General features: G+C 31.8%; 2 protein-coding genes across 2 annotated transcripts; both read right to left on the minus strand.

Annotated features, from left to right (window-relative positions):
• Positions 1-807: 807 nt before the first annotated feature.
• On the minus strand, positions 808-3,871 carry LOC134241909 (toll-like receptor 4). The gene has a single exon (XM_062723923.1). It carries the CDS (start codon positions 3,669-3,671, stop codon positions 1,146-1,148), a length of 2,526 nt encoding a protein of 841 aa, XP_062579907.1. The 5' UTR covers positions 3,672-3,871; the 3' UTR covers positions 808-1,145.
• An 11,629-nt stretch (positions 3,872-15,500) lies between these two features.
• LOC134241910 (toll-like receptor 4) lies at positions 15,501-18,101 on the minus strand. The gene has a single exon (XM_062723924.1). It carries the CDS (start codon positions 18,096-18,098, stop codon positions 16,092-16,094), a length of 2,007 nt encoding a protein of 668 aa, XP_062579908.1. The 5' UTR covers positions 18,099-18,101; the 3' UTR covers positions 15,501-16,091.
• Positions 18,102-26,537: the final 8,436 nt, after the last annotated feature.

Raw genomic sequence — 26,537 nt, forward strand, 5'->3', positions numbered from 1 at the left:
CAAGTTACAGTGTCTTTCTAACGTCACACAAAAAACCTTTTTGGACGTAACATGAACCGCGATCCGCCAGAAAAACTTTTTAAATATATGATGTAACCTCATTAATTCAGATCAAAATTTGTATATAGTGAAAAATTCATCACCGAAACCCATATTCTGTCAGAATAAAAAGAAATAAAATGATTCGGGTATAATCAAGTTCCCTTTAAATACCAGTACTTGGAGTTGTTCACATTTGCTATTATTATTACCGTCCATTTGCCACAATAAATACAGTCCTAAATTAGGGGAAGTAAAATTAACTCATATATTTTTTTAATCAGATTTCAGGAAATAAGGCGTCCCTAGCATACTATACTAACTAGACAGTGATTCCTTATATTTCCTTTTCATTGTGAAATAAAATTGTAGATTTAGAGTTTTAAAAATGTGTGCGTAGATTTAATTACACAAGGACTCCCATGCCAATTACAATAGTCCTCGCCCCCTGACGTCAAACACAAAGGCTGTCGCACGAGATTTACATGCATATTTGGCCTTCTTAGCGTCAGACACAGAGACAGATGCGCACGAGATTTGCATGCATATTAGGCCTCCTTTGCTTTTGACCTATCGACCTGCCTAATTTACATTCCGGTAGAATAATCAAGAAATCAACTCCGCTAACTTTCAAGGAGTTATCACAGAGAAAAAAATTTAGAAATTGAAATATATACACAAAACTTACATCTATTAAAATAATAAGCAATGATATAAGATAATAATAATATGCTGCTTTCAAACAATTTTGTTTTGTTGAAGAGTGTTTTGCTGGAACGTATTTCTTTATAACAAGTTTTATTTCTACTAAAAATTTAAAGTTTTCCAAGCTCAAAACAGTTAATATTGTTCATGTAGCACAAAGAAGATATAGACTTACAATGATATTCAGAATTACAGAGTAACATTGATATAGTATATTCTCCAAAGAAAGAACAATCGACGAAAAAAGGAAAAAAAAACTTGAAAAATGATTTATTTTCCTCGCTCTAGAAACTTTAATGTATTTGAACGCATATATACTTTTCTTTCATCAGATGGCTGCTGGTCTCATATTTTTCACATTCAAATTTTATAAAGCCTGATCATTCCTACTTGACTTTGCATTACATTTCTTTCAGTGCCTGAGTCATAGCATTCCAGAACTCCTCTGAAATATTTTGATCATATTCAAGATATGTCTGTTCTTTCATTACGTCTTTTAGAAATTGCGGCAAGACAGCTCCAAGATCTTTGTCCACAAGAACAACAAATAATGTTGTTTCTCCTCCTCTGTAAATACTTTCCATTCGAGCCATCTGGGCCTCATATATGCAAAATTCAGATTCCAAAAAAGCTTTACTCAGAAAACAGACAGTACGCTTGCTATTGTGAATTGCATTAGTTATGTTTTCTGCTATATCAACACCAATTATGAAGTCACGACTGTGTATACAGAATTTGAAATTGTTTTCCTTTTCTAGCTTCAAAAGGTTTGGTATAAACTCTCCTCTTTCACTTTCAGCGTACGAAATGAAAGCATCAAATTGATACCCTCTCCCTGTATCTAAGATACTTGAATATCCTCTATAACTTCTCTTACCAGCGTAATACAAATATCGCAATTTCCATCTATACCTATACATTATCGCAATGGATACAAGAATAATTGTGACCAGTAAAATAATGGTTACTATCACTATTGTTGTTGTAAATGACGCACATTGAAGTTCTAAAGACAAAATTATATGTGCCAAATTGCGCATTTCAATTTTTTTTCCGTCTGTGAATACGCATGTGTATTTTTCTCGGTCAACGAAGTTTTTGTTTGACGATGCCTTCATCCATTTTAGGAACTCAATGCTTCGGCACGTACACTGTAATGGGTTGTTTGACATCTGGATAGAGAGTTGTTTCTCCCTAGAAGCATCTAAAAAGTCCATCGATTTTGAGTCCAACATTACAATTTTATTTGAAGACAAATCTATGCTCTGCAATTTTAATGCAGCTGACAAGTCAAAGGTGACGCTCTCTAATTCATTATTACTCAAGTTGAGGTGTTCTATGTTTGACACCGAGGCAAAAAAATCTTTTTGCAAAAGAGTTATCCAGTTATATGACAAATCCAGTATCTTTAAATTATGGAGTTGGTCAAATACATGTTCTTTATGTTGACGCTGTAATTCCTTTCCTAACAAATTTTTGGATAAATTCAGAAACAACAAGCCGGTTATATCTCGAAATGACTCTCTGCTAATGTTGAAGCAAAAATTATTTGACAGATCAAGGTGCTTTAGGTGTTGGAGACCACTAAATTCCTGTATATTATATAACAGATTTCCTTGAAAATGCAGATGTGTTAACGAGTTCTTTGATCTAAATCCAATGTTCTTCAAGAAAGGAAGGTATATTTTCTGATTAGCCAGGCTAAGATACTTTAGCTTTGGGGGTAATTGTTGAAACCATGATGGATAAAACAATGGTTTTGAGCCTTCATTTAATGTTTCATTGACATTTAGATCTCTTACCTTGTCACAACTGTTAGAGTTATAATTACAATCTGTTCTAAAATGTGTAGCCCTTTCAGTATGGTCAATGCTTAACCTTTCTAGATTTGAAAGAAAGACACCTTCGTAAACATAGGACCCGAATAAAAGCGGGTTATCACCAATATTTATATATTTCAATGACTTGGGAAGGTATTCCGGAAGTCGATGCTCAATGATGCCTATTCTGTTCTTTGCCAGTGACAACTCTTTCAGAGACGTATTTCTAAGATATTTTATATGGCTTATTCCTAGTAGCAGAGAAAGTCCGAGTTTACAATGAAGACTATCTGCGAACAAAGTCTGGATTTTTGAATACTGCAGGTCATAAGTAATATTGCTTAAAACAGATAGCGTAAGCTCTGGGTTTTCTGAAATATCCAGAGATACGAGATCATTTAAGTGTGCAAAAGCTCCTTTCTGTATGTGCTTGATATTACAGTTAAATAAAGTTAGATGTTTCAAACGTTGGAAAACTTTAATTGTATGGCTCTCGATACTATTCAGAGCACAATAACCACCAGTTACCGAAAATACAAGAACTTCAATGGAATTACTTGCTTCAAATGCTTCCTCAAAGTTATGGCCACCTAATCCATTCAGCTCGATATGCCGTAATGAAGAAAGTCCATAAAAGCATTTTTTAGAGTACTTCATCTCCTTGATCGTATCATAAGATATTTTTGAACAATTATCCTTCATGAGAAGAGTATCAAGTTTTGTCAGGTTCTCGAAAAAGCGTGATGGCCATTCCTTGTATTTTTGCCATAAACAATTACGTTCAACATTTAACCATTCCAAATGTCTGTATCTTGACAGAACAGCCTTTTGGGGATTTCGGATGTTATTTTCACTTATATCTAGCCGCACAATCTCCTGTGGCATGTCGGTAGGTATTTCCGTAAGACGGTTGTTGTTTAGATAGATGCATCTAACATTTTGTTGAAAATTCGGTGGGTGAGTCAGGTTAAGCGAGCTGCAATTGACGCTCAGCATCCCTCTTTCGTAATAACATGTGCATTTTGGCTCGGAAGAGCAGCTAAATTGTAGGGACTGTCCCAAACATACCAAGGTAAGGCAAAACGATAGTGTCGTACAGAGGCTCATTTTCTTCTTAAAAGTTAACACTGGCAATGACTGTTCTACAGAGAAGAATAAGTCCAAATGAACGAAAGATATGACAAATTTGTTTCAGTCCTTAGGTCGAAAAGTACGGCTAAGAAATATAAAGCACAAAAGTGAAGGTGTAGACAATTATCATTATACACATACATACACTAACTATTGCCGCTTCCGGCACCCAGCCTCGTTCCTGAAAGTAGAGGATCAATTACTTAAATTACTGCCAGATTAACAGGAAAAATATATATAATTCTTCCCTACCACGCCTTATACTCTTAACCTTTGTAATATGTAATATTGTATGTTCTGCTTCAAGCATGTGCTAAAGTGAGATTGTATATTGGTATGAAACAAGGACCATTCGCGTTCATGATGTTTGCTTATTTTTAAAAAAATTCTTAAATTTTTTCCCTTAAGGTCAAATTACCAAACGTTTTGAAGAAATAATGTTATAAAAATATTATTTCCTTGTATGTTGAATTTAACTCTAATAAATATTCTAATCATATTGAATACATCCGCCATGCTTTATTCTGGAAGAAGTAGAAACTGTTCAAACTTATCGATATTGTTGACTCGGCATATTCATTTATTTCTTACAATATATAGTTAAAAATTAGAACAGAAAGAGGTAGAATCACGTACTCCATAAAATGGCCCTGGCAATATACTAATTAACCGACCAAGTCCTTACGTCCTATTTCAATCATCAACATAAAGTAGAGATTTAGTACTTTCATTTCCTATAAAAAATTTTCCTCTGAGAGTCAGCGCATTATAATATATCTGTGTTGTAAAAAATGTTAAAAAAATAATCGGAAGAACGCGTTGTGGCAACGCACTTTGAAAAAATTACGCACTTTGAAAAAAAATTTCAAAGTGCGTTAAAACAACAATACCACACACTTTGAAAAAATTTTCAAAGTGCGTTAAATTTCGCGACTCAACGCACTTTGAAAAAAATTTTCAAAGTGCGTTAATAGTTACATCAATATGTTTTATCATGGAGACATTAACGCATTTTCAAAAAAAAAAAATATTTTAGTCATGGAAATATTTTATTTATTTATTTTTCAAAAAAAAGCCTAACCCTAACCTCAAAAATATTGATTTTGCCGTCGGAAAAGAGGAGAAGGTAAAAGATCTTTCAGTATCAAATCTTTATCTTTCCAATACAAACATAAAAAACTACCTTATTCAATTGTCCTAAAAAGGGTACGCTGCATTTTCAATGCTTATACGATGTATATATGTGTCCAATGTAAGGGAGGGCAAGAGCAACCAGACATTCAATGTAACCCCTGGCCCTTCGCCCAGTCTCGATGTATATGCTATACTCAAAGTATTCATATAATTATGTATTAACCTAACTATTATGAAGTTGAAAACTTTCAATAATAAAGAGTTAATAAAAACAGATGAAAACTAGAAATTTTTAAGTACAGTAAAATGTATGAGAGAGAAAGAATTTTCATGGTTTTGAACAATCAAAACTTTTTATTATGATAAATGCTAATTGTTTGAAGCTGGGTTAATGCCCCATATACACCTTTTATACATCAAAGATCAGAGTAGAAGTTTAAAAAAATAAAACGAATTAATGAACTTAATTCGTATTTCATAATATGAATTCAATAATCAATGAACTATATTTTACGCTCATTAATTTTTTAACAAACATTTTAGCTTCTTCTTGCATAACTTTTCAACCAAATTTGTCACAAGGCATCTAAGGGTAATTGGGGAACAAAAATTGTGAATTTCATGATCCCTATTCTCGGTAGATAATCATATTGAGGGGTGGGGCCAAAACCACTAAAATTAATGCAATCTTTAAAAATCTTACATTGTTTTTTCCTGGACATCAAGCAGTCAAACTCATTTATATTGTAATCACATCGATGTAATACCAAAATTTCAATATTCATGGCCCTAAAATGCTTTGCTAGGGTGGGGCTAAATAAGTATATAGTGAAAATGCATTATTTCTTTGAAAACAGGTTCTTCTCTGCTCCTGGTTATTAAATAAACATTTATTTAATAGTTATGACAATTTGCCTCTGCCAAAATTGTAAAAGTAATTTCAGGGGTTCTGGTGTAATGGTTTCTTTAGTTGTTATATAGGGAAAATACATGAATTCTTTGAAAATCTTCTCTAATCCTGGATATTAAATAGATTTTTTTTATGATAAGCAAGAGTGTCTGTACCAAAATTATAAATTTTAGGACCTCAATAACAAACGGGGACATTTTATTGTGTTATATTTATATGATTATATTGAAAATTCATGAATTTAAAGTGAAAATCTTCTTCTCTATAGGTATTAAGCAGTTGAACTAACCTATATAATTATGAACCAACAGCCATGATCAAGAATTGTTAATTTCAAGGCCCCAGGGTCAGGGGTAGTTGTGCAGTGATTTACGCAATGAATTTTCTGAAAATGAATGAATTGTTTGAAATCTGATCCTTGGATGTAAATATAATAATTTTTGAAAAGATACAAATGCCTTTAAAAATTTGCAATGTGTGATAATTTTAAATAATTTTTTCGAACAAAATTTATTTTTGCCTAAAATAATTGATTAGTTGAAATGATTTTTTTTCGTTCCTTTGCCTTGCCATATTCTATTAAGTGTTAATTAAGCAACTGCTAAGTGTAATTATGATTGATCAATGATGTATTAAAATTGTGTATGCCATAGCATCTGGCTTAAAACAGGAATCTAAATTTAATCACTGGAAAGTTGTTGTGTGATCAGGTGACCTTTAACCGGTTGCTTTTCATTCGGGCCTTTTTTTCAAGACCCTATAATTTTCCCTTTTTTTTACACACATTTTAATATCGTCATTCATGTAGGCTGGCTACAGTGACTTTATCATAAATGTTATTAATCAGGATCTGTTATTTAAAATTAAAATTGGCTAAAAACATTTTGATCAATCTTTATATTTTTTTCAAAGTGAAAAAATATGGTTATAAGAACGCACTTTGAAAAAAAATTTTTTTTTTTCAAAGTGCTCTCGCTTGCTCGCTTTAAGAAAATATAAATTTTTTTTCAAAGTGCCTAATTTTTAAAGCGTTGTAACAACGCGTTCAAATTTAAGCATCTTTTGCTATCAAATAAAAAAAAGATAAGTTGGTAAAACAGCATTACGTTATTTTCACCTTTCTTCGATCTCTGTTATTCTACTTTTAGTATGTCGTCCAAAAGTTTAGTCTATTTTATTTAAACCTGAATAATTTTATTTTCGATAACTGAATTTAATCTAGATTTCCGTCCTTGGAGTTAGCAGAAAACATCGCGATCATTCATTTCATGGTATTGAATATGAACGAATTTAATTTCTATTCCTCTTTCCTTAATTGCCTTTTTGTAGCTTTAATATTTGGGCATGCAGATATTTCTTTTTTTTCTGTTTTCGTTTCAGGATTTTTTTTTTTATAGAAATCCCTGACTACTTAATCAGTAGAAACAAAACCGTCACAGTGCAACAGTCGCGAAATACAAGTAATATTCTGCAGTGTGTGGTATTATTGTAGAACAATGAAGTTAGTACATTGAAAAAAAAATTAAATATCCTCTGCACTCTAATTTCAGAAAAGGCTGGAAAATGCAAGGATTCTTCCTTTCTTTAAAACAGAAGAAAACTGATTAGGAAAATAGTTTTTTTTCTTATTTTATAACACTAGCCGTTTTTTCTTCCTTTTTCCTCCTTTCCAATGTGTAGAACATTTGGCTTTAGAGAAATTTATATTTCAGTCATCCACTTCCTACAAAGTTTCTTCCCAGTAAAGCCTACAGGGCAAAATTATTTCTTCCTGTAAAATTTTTAATTAAGATATACATAATAAAAAAACGATTGAGAAAAGAACCTGACATGGATATGGGGTTTGTTTAATTAAACGTTTCATCGATCCAAATATATCTATAATTATAAATTTAAAACTTTTGCAAATAAATTCCGAAATGACTCGGCCTTCGGCGTTTATGCAAATTATCATGCAAGCCACTCGATTGATCACAGTATGAAATTCAAAAATTAAACAGTTATTCCTTAAATACATGTATATGTGTATTTAAACACTTTTATTGAAGAGAGAGAGAGAGAGAGAGAGAGAGAAGGGGAAAGAGAGAGAGAAAAGAAAGGAAAAGGAGAAACGAGAGAAATACCTTCTATAAAAATTTATATACAGATTTATTTATGACATAAAATATTTATTTCCGAATTTAGCTATTATAAGTAAAATTTGGAAGAAGTATTTAATATTCCTTAAATAATCACTTCGTCAGAAAAAAAGTCAATTCATGAAATTCTTCAATATATTAAATTTTTTAATAATGGCCAATGAATCATAATTTGAATCACAATAGTAATCGAACTTTCTTTAAAAAAAAATGTAAATTAAAAAAAGATATTTACTGTGAAATTGAATACATTTTCGAAAATAATTTGTTGAAAAATGTTTCCCTATAATTGCTTGCTAGCAAATAACTTGAACTCTTAAATCCAAGTATCGGGCCAGGGATCGATACAGGGGAATGAAAAAGAGATAAAATACTCAGTAGATAAATGAAAAAGGTATCATCATAAGAAATATACATCTGTATATGAAAGCCAAAGCACCGACAGTTTAAAATCTATGGTCACGAATAAAGTTATTCAAAGGTACATGTCTTTCAAACTCGAAGTACGAGGTTCATGGATTTTTGACATATTTTATCAAATAAAATCTTCAGGTTAAAATAGTAATGTTGCAGATTTTATTTGATAAAATGAAATATGCCAGAAAGGACAGTTAGAAAAAAACACCCAATCACAGATAGAACCATATTTTAATCTTTAAAAACAAAATAGTGTAACTAGATAAAGTATTGATTAGGCTTGTATGATTTATATATATATAAAGAGACAGAGTAATCGTTTTTTCTCCTTATCTCCTCTGTCTTTTGAGTGAAAGCCAAATCGGTATGAATGGGTGAGTTATAGAAACCTGATAACCCCCCAAGTCAGGTTGTGTTTTAGGGATTATGTAAAATTCTTACATATACATATATACTTGAATAAATGTGTTGGAAATAAACCCAAATCATAAACGAATTTGATCAAAAGAGAACATATATCAGTTAAAGTAAATACAATGGATCACTTATATAGTTATTGTTACGTGTATATATGTTCAGTTGAAACAACTTTTAAAGCTTAATCATTCCACAGGTGCTTGAGGAATATTTTCCCCCCCCCCCTTACCAGATATGATTTTTGCTACAGGCCTATATTAATTTTTTTTTATTTTCACATAATTTATATATGAATGACACTTTTGTGATGTTACATATTCTATAAATTGAGAAAATTTGCTTAAACAAACATGTAAATTACTTTTATACTTTTTAAATGTAATTTTTCGGATTGTTGGGATAGATTTTAGCAGATATATGTCATTGAAAAGTAATTTATGAGAAAAAAACTTGAAGGGATTTGAATACGTATTTTAAGGGTGTTTGCTTTATGTCCTTTAGAATAATGTGAACCATTTTTGAAATAAAAGAAAAAATCATTTTAATTAGTGATTTTTTTTTTTTTTGCTTCATATGGCCTTTTAAGTTAAATTACACATTGCAAATCTGTAAGAATGAGAAAATACACTGGTTGTTTTCAATGTTTTCACCTGTGGTACTGCATACTCAGAATCCGATGTATTGAGTGACACAAAGTTTTTGAAGTACATTTTATTTGAACTCCAAATTTAAATCTTATCTGGAATTACCTCAAGTGGTAGAGCGCTCGCTTTGCATGTGAGAGGTACCGGCATCGATACCCGAATTTTATGATAAATTTGATAATTTCATCGAGATTGAGTAGCACGCAGTGTAAGGTGTACTTTTTTTTTCAGATCTCTACAGTGAAATAAAGGCCTGATTAAATCATTTTATATACGGTGAGAGTAGGGATAGAGTTGAAGAACGGGAAATATGGCGGACTGTGCCTATTTACGAGTAGCGTTTAGCTTTAAACTTAAGTTTCCCTGCTTTTTTAAAAGCGATAATGTTTTTTTTTAATTGTTCAAAATAAGAAAGATTTCATAATAACTTGTTAAATATGAAAGCCATGGTATCAACAATTTAAAATTAATTAAATCAAAATTACAATTAATTTATGGTTACGAATAACGTTATCTGAAGGTATTTCAAACTCAAAGTACGAGGTCCAAGGATTAAAATTATTAGTGCCGAGGGGACGGTTTTAACACAAGGAATAGACTTGTGAAATAGACATGTCATATATGAAGGTCATAGCACCAGTCAATGAATTGTTATGAGCAAGGTTATAGTTTAAGATGAAAATCAGACAAGCAGATAAACAGGAAAAAATAAGCTTTACAAACGGCATGCAAGGTGAAAACTATATGCCTCCGAATATTCGATTACAGGGCATATACATAAATCATAGAATCCGGGTATCGATCCTTAAAACCACTCATATGTATATTACGCAAGCGGGCTATCATTTTAGTTATTTTCCACTTTTATATATTATTACAGAAAAGTTCTAGTATTCTTCTCAGTGGTATGATAGTTGTTTCTTTTTTTAATTGTCAAGCTAACAGGCCAATCCTGTCGAATTTCCTCCTGCATGGTATGCTGAAATTGTTTTACTTTCATTGTATTACTTTCATTGCGTATTAAATATCTTTCAGAGCAGAAACATTGTGTAAGATTTTATATTTGTGAGATCTAGAAATGATGAAAGTAAATGCATATAATAGCATATTTTGATATCACATATTCCATAAAAATATCAGAAGAAAATTCAGACATGTTATTCTAAAGCATATTCTAACAAATGGTATAAATCAGAGGTGCACCGGGATCCCCCCCCCCCCCCCCGCCCAATAAAACAAAGTAAATAAAGTTTTTCAAATCGCCATTTTTTTTAAAGTCGGTAACATCAAAATATGGAGTCAGGACGCTAAAGAGGATAAAACATTCCCTGTTGCTCGTGCTGACTTTGAAAGAAATAGTTTGAAGTGCCAATTACATCAACTTCAATTTTAGAAGACTGACTGCCTCAATTTAAAAATAAAACACTCTATTTCAGAACATGCTTTAGAGTATTAACAACTGACTATTTTGTGAGACGTAAGCATCATATGTTGATGATAACAGAATATTTCTACATCAATAACGAAATTTGATGTTTGGAAAGCTGGAATCATCTCATTTATCAAACAATTGAGTATTTACTTGTCCCACTTGTCTGAAGTCAGTAAAACATGTAAATATGAAGCAGATGTAGTAGACCCAAAATTTTAACAGTTTGCTAGAGGGCCTTGTCGAAGAAAATATAAATGTTTAAGTCCTTTCAGATTTATAATTTTATACACCCTTAGTCACAACCTATCATTCCGGATAATTTAGGTCCATTTCAATATAGTCTAATATTTAGTCGTTTCCTCCTCTTCCTTTCTCGATGAATCGATAAAACGGTAAGGTCATGGAAAATTTTATGAAGTTGAATTGTTGCAATGTTTAAATTTTTAAAATAAAATGAGTCTAATTTCAAGGATGACTATTAAGGTTTTTAATTTCAAGCCAAATTAGACGTGCCGATGGTTTAATTTTACTTTGGATTTGGCCCGAGATTTTCGTTAAGATTAAACGTCGACTGTATTGGTTGAATTTACACAATATGGTATATAATGTGATTTATAGATAATAGGAATGATAAACATAAGGCAATCAAGGGATGGTTTAATATAAGTAATTATTTTTAGGAGTAAAATATAAACAATTCCTGATTTGCTAATATTTGTCAAATAGTAAAATTGAAATATATCAATATATATTGCAAATATAAGTCAGATATACTAAGCCATTTTCGGTTTTGTTTTCCAAAAATGTTATGAAGCCTGAAGAAGGTACTTACACATTTTGCCAAAATTTAATAGTCTTTAAACAAGTTTAGCGTTAAATGGCAATGTCTATCTTGAACATTCACAAGAATTTCGTCACTTTCACTTCTGCAGGAATCAAAGTACTGAATGTACTGAAAGGATGTTGGTTAATTTCATCATTGTTCTGAGTCGATATCGTTTCATTTGTTTGCTGGTCATTGAGACATTGTAAAAAATGCATAAAGGCATACACGGAGAATATTTTACCAAAAAATAAAAGGTCTTAGGTTTATACAGTGTATGAATTGATTTTCCCTTAAACAAAAGGGGGAGAGGGGTCTCTAAATGCTGATACTCAACGGTGAAACCATGGGAATTGTTGTTGTTCACCTGGTCAATGACTGTATCAAATATTCAACTTTAATGTCAGAAATTTCTGATTTATTTTTAAGAGTGAGCATTTTGTCTCAAGATGAACCGTCAAAGGCTATATATATAGATATTGTTTCAAGTCTTATCTAATAAAACCATGGTGCATTGCTACCTTTGTAACCTTTCTAATTCTTTTATCACTTCTCATTAAGTGAAAACAGAAGAATAGATGGTTTGCATATTAACTTTTTTATATGACCCTTAGATATATTTCTAAAAGAAATTATTCCATTGTGATAAAGTGTTCAGGTCTTCCTCTTCAAACATTGCTCAACGTCTGACATACCGTTGATACTCAACGGTGAAACCATGGGAACTGTTGTTATTCACCTGGTCAATGACTGTATCAAATATTCAACTTTAATGTCAGAAATTTCTGATTTATTTTTAAGAGTGAGCATTTTGTATCAAATGAACCGTCAAAGGCTAGAAATTTGGCTTTATAACCCTTAGAGTAAAAGAGCAACAATCAATCACTCAGGTGCCTTAGAGTAGATATCACGTATTGTAATTAGTTTATAAAAAGAGAGTTATGTCCAAGACACGATGTAGTTTTGATATCGACACATTACTTTTTTATAGTTTTCTATTATATTTCTCTATTCTACTGTGTTTATTACAATACTTCCTGTTTTAGGACTATTTCCATACTGTTCAATATTTTCGATATCGTGCCGATATCGAATTATGGTTGTTCCAAGAATTGTGGTTTCAATCCTTAATATCGTGTTTCTAACAACTGTTACTTTAAACTTTATAAATCTTTGTGAAGTGTCGATATCGTTGATAAACGATATCAGGCTTCGATATCGAATCATGTTTGCTCAATATATGGTAAAATACCTTCCCTGTTACTTTGAATGTGTTTATATTTAATTACTTTACTTTTTCAAAAATTTTATCTGCCTTCGATAAATCGATATGACGATATTGTGTGGATATCGAGTCAATCTTTAAAAGCATATAACTTTACCAACCTTCAAAATACAAAAACTTTATTTTTACAACACTTCTGTGTTTAAAAAGTTTACTTAAAAACTGTCGATATCGTAAGATATCGACGTATATAGTATCGATATCGAATCATCATTTTTAAATCATTTTCAAGAATTGTCTCCCTAACCCAACATCTTACTCTAAATCTAATCTTAAACAATAACAACCCTTATGCATATATTAATCATAATTTATTTTCATATTCATGCCAATAAAGATCCATTTTGACTTCACTTGTGACTTTGTAAAATTATGTTATACCTGAGATGTGAAAATAAATAGTGGAATAGGGGGATATCGAAACGATATCGTCATGATATTGTCGAAATGTTAAAATATGAACAATGAAAGTGATTTTGAAGCACCAAATATTTCCAATTAATAGTGCTGAATATTGGATATCGACATTGATATCGAAAATAATTACTTCTAACATTTAGTTATTAATTTTATTTAATAATTAGCCTTACTTGGACATGTATGTAAAAAGACGATATTGTTTCAAGTCTTATCTAATAAAACCATGGTGCATTGCTACCTTTGTAACATTTCTAATTCTTTTATCACTTCTCATTAAGTGAAAACAGAAGAATAGATGGTTTGCATATTAACTTTCTTATACGACCCTTAGATATATTTCTAAAAAAAATTATTCCATTGTGATAAAGTGTTCAGGTCTTCCTCTTCAAACATTGCTCAACGTCTGACATACCGTTGATTTTCGAAAGGTGAAATATGGGAACTGTTGTTGTTCACCTGGTCAATGACTGTATCAAATATTCAACTTTAATGTCAGAAATTTCTGATTTATTTTTAAGAGTGAGCATTTTGTCTCAAGATGAACCGTCAAAGGCTAGAAATTTGGCTTTATAACCCTTAGAGTAAAAGAGCAACAATCAATCACTCAGGTGCCTTAGAGTAGATATCACGTATTGTAATTAGTTTATAAAAAGACGATATTGTTTCAAGTCTTATCTAATAAAACCATGGTGCATTGCTACCTTTGTAACCTTTCTAATTCTTTTATCACTTCTCATTAAGTGAAAACAGAAGAATAGATGGTTTGCATATTAACTTTCTTATACGACCCTTAGATATATTTCTAAAAAAAAATTATTCCATTGTGAGAAAGTGTTCAGGTCTTCCTCTTCAAACATTGCTCAACGTCTGACATACCGTTGATACTCAACGGTGAAACCATGGGAACTGTTGTTGTTCACCTGGTCAATGACTGTATCAAATATTCAACTTTAATGTCAGAAATTTCTGATTTATTTTTAAGAGTGAGCATTTTGTCTCAAGATGAACCGTCAAAGGATATATATATATATATATATAACCCTTAGAGTAAAAGAGTAACAATCAATCACTCAGATGCCTTAGAGTAGATATCACGTATTGTAATTAGTTTATAAAAAGACGATATTGTTTCAAGTCTTAATTATCTAATAAAACCATGGTGCATTGCTACCTTTGTAACCTTTCTAATTCTTTTATCATTTCTCATTAAGTGAAAACAGAAGGACAGATGGTTTGCTTATTAATTTTCTTAAACGGCCCTTAAATATATTTCTAAAAAAATTAATCCATTGTGATAAAGTGTTCAGGTCTTCCTCTTCAAACATTGCTCAACGTCTGACATACCAGGTAAGTTTCGAAAGGTGATAATCTGTTGTCAATTGAGAGATTGAGACTCCCTGTAATAAGACCTTTTAAGGTCATTGCTTCTACGTCATTACTTTAAACTACAATGTTTAAGGAAGATCTAAAATTTTCGATTTCGCCAAATGATGTGTTTGAAGTCTACCTGTCTCTTCAGAATCCAAAACATGGCTGATAAATTGCCGACTCGGCGTTAAACAATATTCAATCAATCAATCAATCATAAATCTAAATGATAAATGATTTTTTTATTGATAAACAATTCATATTGAAGAGGATTTCACTAAAAGGTGCGTGTCTTATATAATAAATATAAAATTATAAATAAAATTATTACACAAATATAACAAAGAATAAGAAATTCCATTATTTATTCGAAGCAGCTCAGATTGTTACAAAGGCATGGAAAAATAACCTCACACACATACATAAATAAGGAGGTTTTTAAAGTACATTGTAACTTAATTTACAGAAATATATGGTGATTACGAAAAGAATTCAAACTCAAAGATGCATTTATACAATACAAATCAGGAACAGAGCAAACACGAACCTCTAAAACATCAGAGATGGAATTAGGTGCCAGAAACCAGATATATTGCCGATTTTTATCAGCCATGTTCCATCAATACTCCGTATTCCAGAATTTCTGGGTCGGTTTCTACCAAACGTAACAGAAAACATCCTTCGGTTTAAAAATATCGTAAGGGAAATACTATTAGTATTACGTTGTCTATAATGACGCATAACGGGAAGAGAATTAAACTGGTATTTGAATGTCGATTGCCTTTTATAATAAAATGGCAATGCAAATTCCCTTACATTGTTTTTTAAATGTGTCTTTGCATGACTAAGGGTCTGACAATTTTTGACTATTTTTACGATATGCATGAAGACCTCATTCTATATTTCTCTTAATGCCTGAGTTATAGCATTCCAGAACTCCTCTGGAACTTCCTTATCATATTCCAGATATGTCTGTTCTCTGATTACGTCCTTCAGAAATTGCGGCAAGACAGCTCCAAGATCTTTGTCCACAAGAACATTGAACAAAGTTGTCTCCCCTCCTCTATAGATACTCTCCATTCGAGCCATTTGAGCCTCATATGTACAAAATTCAGATTGTAAGAAAGCTTTACTCAGAAAACAGACAGTACGCTTGCTGTTGTGAATAGCATTGGTAATGTTTTCTGCTATATTAACACCAATTATAAAGTCACGACTGTGTATGCAGAATTTAAAATCATTTTCTCTTTCAAGCTTCAAAAGGTTTGGTATGAACTTGATCCTTTCACTTTCAGCGTACGAAATAAACGCATCAAACTGATACTCTCTTCCAGAGTCCAAAATCCTTGAATATCCTCTATAACTTCTCTTACCAGCGTAATACAAGTATCGCAGTTTCCATCTATACCTATACGTTATTGCAAATGATATAAGAATGATTGTGACCAGTAAAATAATGGTTATTATGACTATAGTTGTTGTAAATGACGTACATTGACGCTCTAAAGAAGTAATTATCTGGTCTAAGTGGCGCAAGTTCAATCTTTTTTCCATCTGTGAATGTGCAAGTGTAATCGTCTCTGCCAACAAAGTGTTTATTTAACGATGCTTTCATCCATTTGAGGAACTTCAAACTTTGACATGTACACTGCAAAGGGTTGTTTGACATCTGGATAGAGAGTTGTTTCTCCCTCAAAGCATCTAAAAAGTCCATTGCTTTTGAGTCCAACATCACAATTTTATTGGAAGACAAATCTATGCTACGCAATTTTAATGCAGCAGACAGATCAAAAGTGACACTTCCTATTTCGTTATTACTTAAGTTTAGGTGCTCAATATTTGACATGGAAACAAACACATCTTTATACAAAAGATTTATCCAGTTGTAGGACAGATCCAGCACCTTCAAACCATGGAGGTGATCAAAGACATGTTCTGCGGACTGACGTTTTAATTCCTTTCCTAAAAGATTTCTTGATAAGTTCAGGAATAACAAATTACTCATATTTCTAAATGACTGTTTGGTAATGTTGAAGCAAAAGTTGTTCGAGAGATCAACGTATTCCAGACGCCAAAGACCACTAAAATATTGTATGTCATATATTAGATTTCCTTGAACATGCAAATGTTTTAATGAATTCTTCGATCTGAAGCCATAAGCGTTGTCAATCAAAGGGAGAAATATTTTCTGATTAGCAATGCTTAGTGATTTTAGCTTAGGGGGTAATTGATAAAAATTAAAAGGTGGTGACTCTTTATATTCCGTTTCCTCAACAGTAATTTCTTTCTCTTTGTTACAACTGTTAGAATTATAATTACAGCCAAGTTCATGAAAAGTTTCCTTGTTTGTGCGGTCACTGTCTAACCTTTCTAGATTTGAAAGAAAGTCTCCTTCAAATATATATTCCCCGTAAATCAGCGGGTTATTTTTAATATTGATGTAAGTCAATGACTTGGGAAGGTACTCAGTTAGTCGATGCTCAATGATCCCAATTCTATTATCTCCCAACGACAACTCTCTTAAGAGAGTATTCCTGAGATATTCTATATGGCTTATTCTTAATATCAGCGAAAGTCCATTCTTACAATGAAGACTATTTGCAGTAAATGTATGAATTTTGGTATATTGCAGATCATAAGTAATATTGGGCAATACAGATAACGTTAGGTCTCGGTTTTCTGAAACATCTAGATATACAAGATTATATAAGTGTCTAAAGGCTCCTTTCTCTATGTACTTGATTTCACAGTTTAATAATGTAAGTTTTTTCAATTGTTTGAATACATAGAACGTGTCATTCTCGATGCTTTTCAGAAAACAACGACCACTCTGTATCGAAAGCACAAGAACTTCGACCGAATTATTTTTTTCAAATGCGTCCACGAAGTTATGGCCACCTAATCCATTCATTTCGATATGCCTTAGTGACGAAAGTCCGTAAAAGCTCCCATTGGAGTACTTCATTTCCTTGAGCCTACTGTCGGGGATTTCAAAACATTTATCATTCATGAGTAAGGTATCGAGTTTTTTCAGGTTCTCAAAAAAGCGTGACGGCCACTCTCTATGTCCTGCCCAAAGACAATTATATCCAATATTTAGCCATTGTAGATGCCTGTATCTTGAAAGAACGACCTTTTTTGGATTTCGAATATTGTTATCGCTTATATCTAGCTTCACGATCTCTTGCGGCATGTCAGTAGGTATTTCTGTAAGACGATTGTTATAAAGTAAGATCCATCTAATATTCAGGTAGAATCTTGGAGAATGAGTTAGGTTTAGTGAGTTACAATCAGCGATTAGCATTCCTCTATAAAAATAACATCGGCAGTTTGGTTCAGAAGAGCAGCTCAATTGTAGTGTCTGCTTCAAAAAAGTCAGGTAAACACAGAACAATAGAGTTGCGATGAGACTCATTGTCTTGAAGTATGACTATCGATGCTTTGTCTACAAGGTAAATGAAGACGAACTTAGCAAATATGCACAATGGATTACATTGCTTCAGCCCAAAAGTCGAATGAAAAAGGTGAAGATCTCTTGTTGATATCACTTTCCGGCTGAAAACATTAGTTTATATATTAAATTAAGTGAAAGAAATGTAGAATCATTGTAATTTTTATTAAGGACAGATGATGCAAACTTTTACAACAATTTTGTGAAAATACAGCTTAAATCATGTTTATATAAGCAAAATGTGGAATAAGTTAAACCGCAAGATTTTCATTTTTGTCCCCCATTTAAAGTGAGAGATATTAATTTCAATCTCTTTGTCCGTCCGTTCGACAGTCTAGCTTTCTGTCAATCTGTATCATTTCTTTCCGCAACGCTCGAGAACCCTTGGAGCTTTTGCAATAAAAGTTTACCTGACAACTCCCTACGGCCCAAAAAAGATCTTTATTGGTTATGAGGTCAAAAGGTCAAAATTTAAGGTCATAAATTCAAATATTATGTCTATGTTAACACTTTTTTTCCCGCGCGATATCTCGAGAAGAGTATGAGCTTCTGCAATGACATTTTATAACACAGCTCCCTATGACATGAGGAAGACCCCTATTTTGAGGTTAAAAGACCAAAGGTCAAGGTCGTAAATTCACACATTCTGTGCGCGTTTTAAACGCTCATTTTCTGGTGATATCTCAAGAACTTTTGAGTTTTACAATTAAATTTTATGCCATAACTCCTTATGTCCCTCATGCCCTTTTTAAAGTGCCCCCTCGACCCTCCTCCCGGATCAGCGCATTCTTTTCTTTTTTTCTTCAGCGTGGGACTCAGATTCTCTGAATAAACTTGTTAATTCAAAGTTATAAAATGATTCGACAAAATGGTAAATATATTTAAAAGATTAATTGCAGAAAGGTAGAATTCAGAACATCGATTTTCTAACATCTTCATAAATAAATTTATTTTTCCTAATCATTTACATATTTTTTATTTAATTTATACAAGTCCATGCACTCATTTTTTGTTTGCATCATCTGTCTTAAAGGTGGATTTATTAAAGTATTTTTTAAATAAATTTACGCACACATTTTTAGAAAAATCTATCGGGTCCATTTTTAAAATTTAATATTGTATGTTCTGAAACAAAATAGATAAAAAAAAAAATAGATTTTCTCCTGCCTGTTTATCAGACATACCATGAAAATGATTACAGAATGAATCCTAATGAAAAACTGCTTAAACATTACATCTTTTATTTTTCTTACCTGTTTGTATTACTGCCTCTAAAGAAATGCAAAATATGTAACCCAAATAAATATCCACCTGCATTGTGTGGTTCAGAAAATATTTCGTGACTTGTTTTATAGTTTTATAGTTTATATATATATATATATATATATATATATATATATATATATATATATATATATATATATATATATATATATATATATATATATATATATATATATATATATATATAAGATCTCATATTCTAAAAAAGGAAAGCAAGACTGCTTGTCTTTCTGTCCAAAGCACGCCATCGGTGTAAAATTTTTGCTTCTTTGTGCTTACAACCAGGAAATGATCATTGATTCTCCCATTTTTTTGTTAGAAAGGGAAAAAGTCATGAAACATATACATATATCATGTTCCGAACCCGTCAAAAATTGCAAACATAAATGTGTTGCAAAATGAGTTTGTAAATTCACATTGTAAATTCAAATTATTTTTTTTTTTCGTTCAACGTGTGTACGAGGGTTGTTCGAAAAGTTCGAGGACAACTGTCATATATTTTTTATTTGAAGTCAAATGTGATCCAAATTTGGTACAAATATTTTAACAATAAATCCAAATTATTTCTATTAATTTTTTTCAAAATATTACGATTAATGCAAAATTTTTCCAGATTTTAAAAATACAAAAATCGGGTCGCGGAGCAGGTCAAAATTTAGTGAGTTACAGACAATACACTAGATAATGTCTGTAGTCACATTCTCTATAAAATGGAGCAAAAACGAACAACAACCTAGAAATTCAAATTAAAAATTGTAACATCGATTTGTATACCAAATTATGGCTTTATATTTTGTTTTGTTGAAAAGAAATCAACTTGAGAAGAAAGGTTGTCCTTATTGAAAACGACAAAAACGATGATGCTTTAGAACGTCACGGAGCAGCAGATAAAGATGCAATTGAGTGTTTAACTTCGGAAAAATTATAAATAAACTCTAAGAATGTTAGAGGAATCAAGAAAATATGTCACAAGCGAGTTGTGCAGGTGTGTACAAATAGTACAGGCAGTATTTGACTCTGTTTCGGATGAGAACAATCTGTGAAGAAACGGTTTAACTGTAAAAATCTGAACAAAATATCTAATAAAAAGTTGGAACGTCAAAGAAAGACATAGGCGCTTCAGACTGCTTTTCCTGTGAAAGCAGAGTTAGGTAATAATTAAAATAGAAATTAAAACCTCAACAAAGTAATTTATCCAACGAGAGCAATTCTTAAAAATTAAATGTAAAGTATAAGAAAAAGGATTTAATGAGTGGCATTGGATTATACTTTGTGAAATGTATAGGGATAGTATTTTTTAGAAATTCTTGACGTTATATTTTTGACGTTACATTGTCGTTAAGTGTGCTCCGCGGGTACAATACATGCTGATTTTAAAATGAAGTAAATTGATTTCTGTTAAATCGAATGGAATGAAACTTCACACATCAAGAAAACAAATATTTTTACATATTATATCGTGCTTATTCAAAATTTCTATCGAGTAATATAACTAAGATTGACATCGTCCACGAACTTTTCGAACAACCCTCGTACATTTCTTAATATTATTTCGTCATATTGATTTTATTGAGGTCATTACAATATAGTTTAACGAAGCAACATTTATCTAAATGAATTTACTAACATACCTATATTATGAACTTCGAAACCAAATCTAATCAGAAAATAGGAGACATGGTTATGCTCCATATTATCCTTCTTTAAGTTGAGAGAAATGGAAAAATGTTCAACTTTCATTTCAATTTTTAAATTATTTATTTAAAAAAAACTTAATTTTCATATTGCTGTAAATTGCTGCTTTTCCTACATATTTTTGTCAGTTGTTCCACGATAATTTGAGATGTCACTGTTTTGTTAGATAGTCTAATAAATGCCAGTACTTAAATAATTGTTTTCGTGTATATATACTGTACAGCTGTTAGTGTTCTACTTTGTAATTTAACTAGATGTCAGAGTTGATTCGTTTTATTCTTTGGACAAATGTTTTAGAAAGTAATATTACTTCAAACGAGGAACACATAATATCTGATTTTTTAATAAGTTTATGGAAAATTGAACTTTTTTTTACTAGAGTACACTTTCCCTTGATAGGGATGTGAGTCCTTATTATTTTTTTAAAACAACCAATGTTTTCATTTTTAATGGATCATCGAAATAATAACGATGTTGTGTTTTCGTGTATTTCCGTTAAGTAAGCTTGAGCCTGTATTTCGATTATGCCAGTGCTCCCAAAATAAAACAAACTTTAGGGTGGCAGGGGAAAGCTTTTTCTATGCTAAACATGTGCTGAGGGGGTACACATATATATGCGTTCCATAAATACATGTACATAGAAACAGTTTTCTAGGGGCTAATTGATTACACTAAATATGCCCATGACTCACAAATTATATCAACAAAGTACATGAAATCTGCCTATTAGAGTGCACATGTACCAAAAATGCACCTCGGGACTATACAAGTTTTGTCTTGTTTTTCCGACGTTTTGGCCTAAATCGCACCCATACAGCCCACCCCAGGCCCAAGCGAGCAGGATAAAACGACAAGAATTCTGTAAATCAATCTATGCCCTAAAGAAAATTCAGCAATTGATATGGGGTCATTTACCTTCCCTTTGAGATACACACCTTCTTCTAAGGCCTACGGCTCTTCAGCTGAATTTCCTCTGCAACTGACCATGTGTCTTAGTTTTGCATTTACAAATCTGTATATGTTCAGTGTCATAGTAATACCTACATGTTGAACATTATGTTTTTTAGCAAGTACTCTGCTTCACTGCTTATGTGTCCCATAGTTATTGTAATCATTTTTCTGCATAAAGTTTCACATCAAACAGGGAATATCTCAGATTTTTAAAGAATATATCTCGTGACTTGTTTTATAGTTTGTTATATAAGATCTCATATTCAAGACTGCTTGTCTTTGTGTCCAAAGCATGCCATTGGTGTTAATTTTTTATATTTCTTTGTGTTTTCAAAAAGGAAGTGATAATTGATTTTCCCATTTTTGTCAAAAAGGTAAAGAGTCATAATGCATATATCGTGTTCCGAAATTGCAAACATAAATCTGTTGGAAAATGATTTTATAAATTCACATTGTAAATTCTAAAATGTGTTGTTTTTTCTTTTCATTCAACGTGTGTACATTTCTTTAGAATATTTTGTCATATAATTTACTTACATACTTATATTATAAACTTCTAAACCAAATCTAATGACAAAATAGGAGACATCGTTATGCTCTATATAATCCTTCTTTAAACTTGTGAGAAATGAAAATTTTTTTAACTTTCATTTCAATTTATATATATATATATATATTTTTTTTTATAAAAAAAAAAACTTTAATTTAAATATTGCTGTAAATTGCTGCTTTCCCTACATATTTTTGTCAGTTGTTGCACGATTTTTTGAGATGTCACTGTTTTGTTAGATAGTCTAATAAATGCCAGTACTTAAATAATTGTTTTCGTGTATATATATTGTGCATTTCTTAATGTTCTACTTTGTAATTTAACTAGATGTCAGAGTTGATTCGTTTTATTCTTTGGACAAATGTTTTAGAAAGTAATATTACTTCAAACAAGAAACACATAATATGTATCTGATTTTTAAATAAGTTTATGAAAATTGAACTTTTTCTTACTAGAGTACACTTTTCCCTTTATGGGGATGTGAGTCCTTATTTTTTTTTTACACCAAATGTTTTCATTTTTTAATGGATCATCGAAATAATAACGATGTTGTGTTTTCGGGTATTTCTGTTAAGTAAGCTTGAGCCTGTATTTCGATTATGCCATTGTTCCCAAAATAAAACAAACTCTAGGGTGACAGGGGATATTTTTTTTCTATGCTAAACATGTGCTTAGGGGGTACACATATATATGCGTTCAATAAATACATGTACATAGAAACAGTTTTCCATGACTCACAAATTATATCAACAAATTACATGAAATCTGCCTATTAGAGTGCACATGTACCAAACATGCACCCCGGGACTATACAGATTTTGGATTGTGGCCTAAATTGCACCAATATAGCCCACCCCAGGCCCAAGCGAATAGGATAAAACGCAAGAATTCTGTAAATCAATCTATGCCCTAAAGAAAATTCAGCAATTGATATAGGATCATTCACCTTCCCTCTGAGATACACACCTTCTTCTAAGGCCTTCGGCTTTTCAGCTAAATTATCTCTGCAACTGACCATGTGTCTTAGTTTCGCATTTATAAGTCTCTATATGCTACATGTTGCACATTATGATTTTTAGCAAGTACTCTGGTTCACTGCAAATGTGTCCCATAATTATTCTAATCTTTTTTCTACATAAAGTATCACATCAAACTGGGAATATCTAAGATTTTCAAGAATTTTGACTGGGTCTTTAGTACGAAACTATCCCTGTCACCCAGGAGTCGATGAAAACTGAACAAAATTATAAATGTGTTAACTAGCTCCATGTTACAAATTAGATTTTTGTCGTTTTCAATTGCAGAAGATGCAGTTTTGTTTTTTAAAAAAGCAACTTTGATTTCTTAAAATTACTTAGAGACTAGCTCATGGCGACTCTAAATTAATTCTCTGTAATAACTGAAAAGTAATTAAAATCTAATTATTTGAAATTTTGAACTGGATATAAGTTGTAGTCTGATTGAAAAAAAGTTAACTTTGATTAAAATCGGAATTGAAATCAATTCTCATCATAAATTTTAATATTTTCTAAGCTTTATTTGGAAATACTAGTATGCTGAAATGAATGGTGACAAAACCTGTTATGGGCATTTTTATTGCCCGTAATCGAAGATTTGTGGATATATAGTTTTTGCCCTCTTCGTCTGTCTGTCTGTCTGTATGTCCGCAAAAATGTAGCTTTGTCCATAACTTTTGAGTGGGTGGGGTATGTCTTTCATATTTCACAGGCGTATCCCTTAAGACAGTCCTTCCTTTAGGTACCACATTCAATTTCCGGACTTTAACCATAGCCATAAATTTTGAGAAGTTGGTGTGAGGTCTTTAATACTTCAATAGTGTTTTTATTGGGAGAAGACCTTTCAATGGGTATAAAAATTGTCCTTTTGACCTTGAACTTAGAATTTGACCCACTTTTAAAATACTTTAACCTTGCTTAACTATACCTTTTGGACCGTAAGTACTAGTGCTTAGAAATTCAAAGGTGTATTTCTTGTGGCAAGATCTTTCTTTTGGTACCATCAAATTTGACATAATGACCTTTACCCTGGAATTTGACCCAATTGAAAACGTTGACCATAACTTTTGAACCGTTAGCACTAGGGCTTTCATATTTTACAAGTGTTAGTGTTCTAATGATATACATTTTACAAGTTTTAATGGACACAAACAATAAAGGAAAAAAGAATCTAATTCAGTAGCTACTATCTCAGTTACTTATTGTGATGTGACAATCAGTAGTTGATCCTTACATGTACGTCGCAGATTAGAATCCCACTGTGGGACGGGAAGACCGGCCCTTCGGATGCGACCGTAAAAACCGAGGCCCCGTGTTGCAGTAGGTAATGGCACGAAAAAAGATTCCTTACTGCTCAATGGCTCTGAATGCCGAGCTTAGGACAAAATTTGCAGTTCACCACAGGCATGTGTTGGCGTCTCCATAATAGTGGAAAATTCTCGAGAGGGACGTCAAACAACATACTACAATCAATCACAATCGTGAAACACGAATGGGTTTTTTGGTAGGGCAAACACATGAACTTCTCAGTCAATTCAGATTCTTTTTTAGTAGTGATTACTAAGATGAGATTTGATATTATACATACCCGGTATTCATTAGCCTTTCTAATTCCTCTTTGGTCTACGATTTAGTAAAAAATGGAAAAATTCATAGTTCAAATTTTGTCACTAAATTTTCTTATACAATCTTTTAGATATTTCTTTTAAAAATTGAAACATTCTGACAGAATATTCAGCCGCAAAAGTTCTTTTCATATTTTTTCTTTAACATTCGATCAAAGTCATATTAGAAATGAAGTTGTGTTAGGAATTGATAATGCTTTCTTCCCATATAGACATTTTTTTTCAAAACAACTTCACTGCAAAGCATATGTTTTAATCGAATTCTATATGTAATAAAAATTAAAAGTCTTGCAAGATTAAATGCTTTACGAAAACAATTTATTTTGGTTATGAAATTCAAAGCAGATATTTACATACAATGATATTCAAAAATACAGGGAAAACTAAATCAACGAAAAAGGTAAAAAAAAAAAATAGTAATAAAAAGTGTGTTTGCCTTATTGTCAGAACTTCGAAGTATTTGATACTGGACTAAAAATAAGACATATTGTATGGTACCATTTGCAAGCAAACAAAATTGATTATTCAAATGCTCTCTAACAACCATGTAAAGATCTCAAGTTTAAGCCCTTCTTCAGAATCCTGTGTTATATTCGGAGGTTCTGAATTGATGATAAATAAGAAAACCTGGAAAGTGGTTAGAGCTATAGTATTGGGGGTACGAACGTTATTCATCAACATTTATTCAATAAATAATTTACCGATTATCAAATTAAAGTCAGCATTTCTTGCAAACGTTCTTTCGTGTTTCGTCAAAGTTTTGAGCCTTATCATTCCAGCATAGATTTTGCGTTATATATCCCTTAATGCCTGAATCAAAGCATTCAAAAACTCTTCTGGAATATCTCTATCATATTCAATATATGTTTGTTCTTTTATGACATCCTTTAGAAATTGTGGCAAAATAGCCCCAAGATCTCTTTCCGCAAGAACAGTGAACAAAGTTGTTTCCCCTCCTCTATAGATACTCTCCATTCGAGCCATTTGAGCCTCGTATATACAAAATTCAGATTCTAAGAAAGCTTTGCTCAGAAAACAGACAGTACGCTTGCTATTGTGAATAGCATTGGTTATGTTTTCTGCTATGTTAACACCAATTATAAAATCACGACTGTGTATACAGAATTTAAAATTATTTTCTCTTTCAAGCTTCAAAAGGTTTGGTATAAACTCTGCCCTTTCACTTTCGGCGTACGAAATGAAAGCATCAAACTGATACACTGTACCCGTGTAACGTGGTTGAGCCAGGCTATCTCCAAATAACACTCAAGACAGTTCCAAT

This window comes from Saccostrea cucullata, unplaced genomic scaffold (assembly GCF_032062105.1).
Source record: "Saccostrea cucullata isolate Sc308-1 unplaced genomic scaffold, CSIRO_AGI_Scuc_v1 ctg15265, whole genome shotgun sequence".
Taxonomy (NCBI): domain Eukaryota; kingdom Metazoa; phylum Mollusca; class Bivalvia; order Ostreida; family Ostreidae; genus Saccostrea; species Saccostrea cuccullata.

Excerpts from the sequence above, each read along its gene's own strand:
- LOC134241909 (XM_062723923.1), bottom strand. The coding sequence starts at position 3,671 with ATGAGCCTCTGTACGACACTATCGTTTTGCCTTACCTTGGTATGTTTG.
- LOC134241910 (XM_062723924.1), bottom strand. The coding sequence starts at position 18,098 with ATGAGTCTCATCGCAACTCTATTGTTCTGTGTTTACCTGACTTTTTTG.